The 4,109-nt window shown below is 32.8% G+C and overlaps 1 protein-coding gene across 1 annotated transcript; it reads left to right on the forward strand.

Annotated features, from left to right (window-relative positions):
• Positions 1–1,365: 1,365 nt before the first annotated feature.
• On the forward strand, positions 1,366–2,046 carry LOC110415689 (major allergen Pru av 1-like). Its single transcript, XM_021427383.1, has 2 exons — positions 1,366–1,549; positions 1,751–2,046. The coding sequence occupies exons 1-2, from the start codon at positions 1,366–1,368 to the stop codon at positions 2,044–2,046; spliced, it is 480 nt and encodes a 159-aa protein (XP_021283058.1).
• The last annotated feature ends 2,063 nt before the right edge of the window (positions 2,047–4,109 follow it).

The raw sequence follows: 4,109 nt of genomic DNA on the forward strand, positions 1-4,109 counted from the left end.
TTATATTTTAGGAGCTTTACCACGTTGATCACCCCATTTTCTAACTCAATCCATGCGTATGGAAGCTTGCACTCTATTAGTTCCTTGAAAGGATTAAAACAAAACAAAAAAAATAAATGAAATGAAATGAAAAACCAATGACACCAACAATGGTGTCCATGATGTCAAACAGCAATATGGGAAGCTTCCTGTTGTTGGTTTTGTTGTTTAAGGAAGCGGCCATGCTGTTGGGATTCAAGGCCGTCCTGTTTCTGGGGTGCTTAAGAATTAGTTGTGGAGAGAAGCAGAATGTTGGTGCTCTCGTCAGTAGAGCCATCCAAAATCATTTTTGACAAAAACGTGAGGAAGAATGACAATCCCTTGGATTTTCTGTTTCTATTACTATCCAAGCAGCCTACCGCGAAATATGGCTCAATGATTTGTAGCGCACTCTGGGTTTGCCATTGGGTTTACTTAGGGCTTCGGGCTTAGCACTTGTTGGATGCATACGGGTACTTATGAAGAAATGCCTTGTCCCAATCTATATATATATACTGTATTATGTGAGAACACCACTAATCAGATAATTTTTTTTTCTTTTGCAAAATTCTACTTAAATCATTTTGTAAAGTACTTGATCATAATTCGAAGACTCTTTCTTAAATTATCTTTCGATGGAACTGGTTTCTTGTTTTTTTCAAAAAATAAAATTAAGAGCAAATATTGAATAATATCAATATAGAATATCAATAAAACCCAAATCTAAAAGTCATCTATGTCAAGATAAATGACTTTATCAATAGAATCTGTTGCTATTGAAATTTATTTTAAAAAATAAAAAATAACAATAAATTATTTACAATGATTCTCAAATTAGTTAGTTTTATGCATCATCTCTTTTTAATGTGTAGGCATGTAAGAATGGACTCACAAGTAGCAAGGATCTGTTGATTGCAATCTTTGCTGAACGTAGCAATTAGTTTTTATCAGTCCAAGCACTTGAATTCAAAAATTTTCTCACTTAAAATATTAGACTTTTTCTTTTTCAATCTTCTTCTCATAATGTGGTTTCCAAAATCCATAAATTTGTTGTTTGGCGGTAAGCTTGTTTGTTTTATATTGAAAAGATTGTAAGATGGGTACAAAGACCAGAATCAATTGAAAGTTTAGTTAAAATCCGTCGATTACATCGTCAAAATGCGTGGAACCATCTATAGTCACCAAAGATTCCACAGGCCTATATCCACAAAAGCTATAATCTTTCAAACCCACTCTATAAATACTGCACTTTTAGTTTCAAATCTACACAAATCAAAAGTCTCCTTTGCTAACTAAATCAATCAATTCTCACTCTTCATTTGATCATTTCCATTACTGTCAATAATCATGGGTGTTTTCACTTATGAATCTGAGGTTGTTACCGCAATCCCACCACCCAAGATGTTTAAGGCTTGTATCCTTGATGGTGACAAGCTCATCCCAAAGATTGTTCCTCAGGCTTTTAAGAATGTTGAGAACATTGAAGGCAATGGTGAGCCTGGAAGCATCAAGAAGATTACCTTTGGAGAAGGTTAGTGATTTATCTCAACATTGGAAACCAGGATTTTCAAAATATAAGATTCTCAAGTTCTAACCCGCAGAAGTATCCTTTCAGAAATTAAATACTTTGAATCATTACTAAGGATATCCTTTTAATTATTCGTGAAAAAAAATGGTTATTGTCCAAAGTAATAACTATAGTCTTTATTTGCCTTAATGTCTGCACTTGCAGGAAGCCAATTCAATTACATAATAGAGAAGGTGGAGGCACTAGACAATGATAATTTTGTGTACAGCTACAGTGTGATTGAAGGTGATGCTTTGATGAACACACTTGAGAAAATCACTTACGAGACCAAATTGGAGCCATCTCCAGCTGGGGGATCCATATGCAAAACCACTAGTAAATATTACACCATCGGTGACTTTAAGATTAAGGAAGAGGGTATCAAGGCCGGTAAAGAAAAGGCCCTGGGAATATTCAAGGCCGTTGAAGCCTATCTCCTGGCAAATCCTGACGCCTACTGAAAACTCCAACAATACTACTTCAATGGTCATAATTACATTATGGAAATGAATTCTCTTTGTTTTGCCTTTTAACTTTGCAAATAAGTGGTCACAGTGTCATGATCACCGAAAAGCTTGTACTAAATAAAAGAGCATCAAGGTAGGATTTACAAATAGTGTACTTTGTCATATAGAACGTAAGACGTGACGTTATATTAAGTGTTGAATCAAATTTCCACCATAAATGACTTTTAATTCATGAGTTTGATTATCATCCCTTTTAAGGTCTTTATTTACAAGATATCTAGCAAGACTTTTAGTTAAAGAATCTACCAAGTTATCATTTTACCTCACAAAAGTTATAATGATCACTCCATTTGAAAGTAATTATCGGACATAGCTATGCTTTATCCAATATATCTAGACTTTCCATTATATACAAAAATTGGTTTAGGCCACAAAGGTACATCAAAAAGTAAATTTTTTATCCATTCGGCTTATTTGGTGGTAACAACCAATGCAATGAATTCAGTTACCATAGTAGAATCATTTATACACGTTTGTTTCTTGGATCCCTAAGAAAGGGCATCCCCACCAAGAATGAAGATCTATCAACTCGTAGAAGCATGATTTTCCAAACTTGTAATACAATTAGCATCCAAATATCCTTTTTTGATGGATATCCATTATAACAAAAACCATAATTGATTGTTTTCTTTAAGTACCTAAGTACTCTATTTATTGTTTGCCAATGCAAGTTACTTGGACTACTTGTGTATTGATTTAATTTCCCAACAAAAAATGCTACATCTAGCTTTATACACGTCATTGCATACATTAGGCATTCAATTACCTTGCAGTCTTAGATTAGAATCATAAAATGTAGACATTGGCGTAAAATCTAACTTACCATACTTTATTACAATCTTTTGAATGTAATTAGATTTAGACAATGTTATGTCATCATTGTCTCTTATTATTCTTATGCTAAGAATATCATTCGCCACACCTGTATATCTCATGTCAAACTTCTTTGACAATAACCTTTTTATGTCCTTCATTTCTTCCAAATTGGTACCAAATATTATCATGTAATCACATATAAGTAAATGATGACACCACTACCATTATGAAACTTAATATAAACACACTTATCAAATTCATTTATCCTGTAGCCATTAGCTAGTACAATCTCATCAATTTTTGATATCATTGTTTAAGGGCTTGTTTTAATCCATACAAGGACTTTACAAACTTACACATGTTCCTTTCATTCTCAATTGACAACATTGTATCTTAATTTATAATCGAAATGTCAAATAACATATCAAGGTGTATGTTCGCATAAGCATTATTGTGCCTTTATTGCACAATTAGAATATCATGTCAAAGGTATTGAATATCAATTTTGCACCACTATATCTTCAATGATAAAATAGGAATGCATCATATACCAAGATATTATATTTTACATATTGGCACCATTATTTCATGTATAATAGGAGTGCCACAATGCCCACACCTTATGTCTTCCATCACCTGGACCTTGATGGTATTTACATATTGTCATCATTATACTTTAATGTATAATGGGAATGTCACATACCCGCCTATCACATAGACCTTGATGGTTTGTCTTCTATCACATGGACCTTTTCTAACTCAAGATCCTTTACTTTAAGATCTTTATATACTTCTCATCTTGTTTGTAACTTCATATTGGTTGCAACAATCTTCTTTTATTTGAAGATGATTACCAATATTCTCAATAGGCATCTACTCTTTCTTATACTTTAGAAATTTCTTAATGTCTCTCCATGAGTGGGCAAGTTTAGCCATTATAGAAGACACAACAATAACCTTATTCATATCGAGATCATACATGAATATAACAAAATTCTTCTTTCCAAACAATATACGTTTTTCATGCATATCAAGTAACAAAAAAAACACTTATCTTGTAATCTGATGAAAAATCATTTTGCCATTTTCTTTGTCAACATCAACTCGTTCCAATTTCATAAAAATCAAAAGCCAATTCCCTTAATATTCCACTTGCAGCAGCCATTATTGAAACAAAATAA

This window comes from Theobroma umbraticum, unplaced genomic scaffold, assembly GCF_002168275.2.
Source record: "Theobroma umbraticum cultivar Fairchild unplaced genomic scaffold, ASM216827v3 scaffold_147.0, whole genome shotgun sequence".
Lineage (NCBI taxonomy): Eukaryota > Viridiplantae > Streptophyta > Magnoliopsida > Malvales > Malvaceae > Theobroma > Theobroma umbraticum.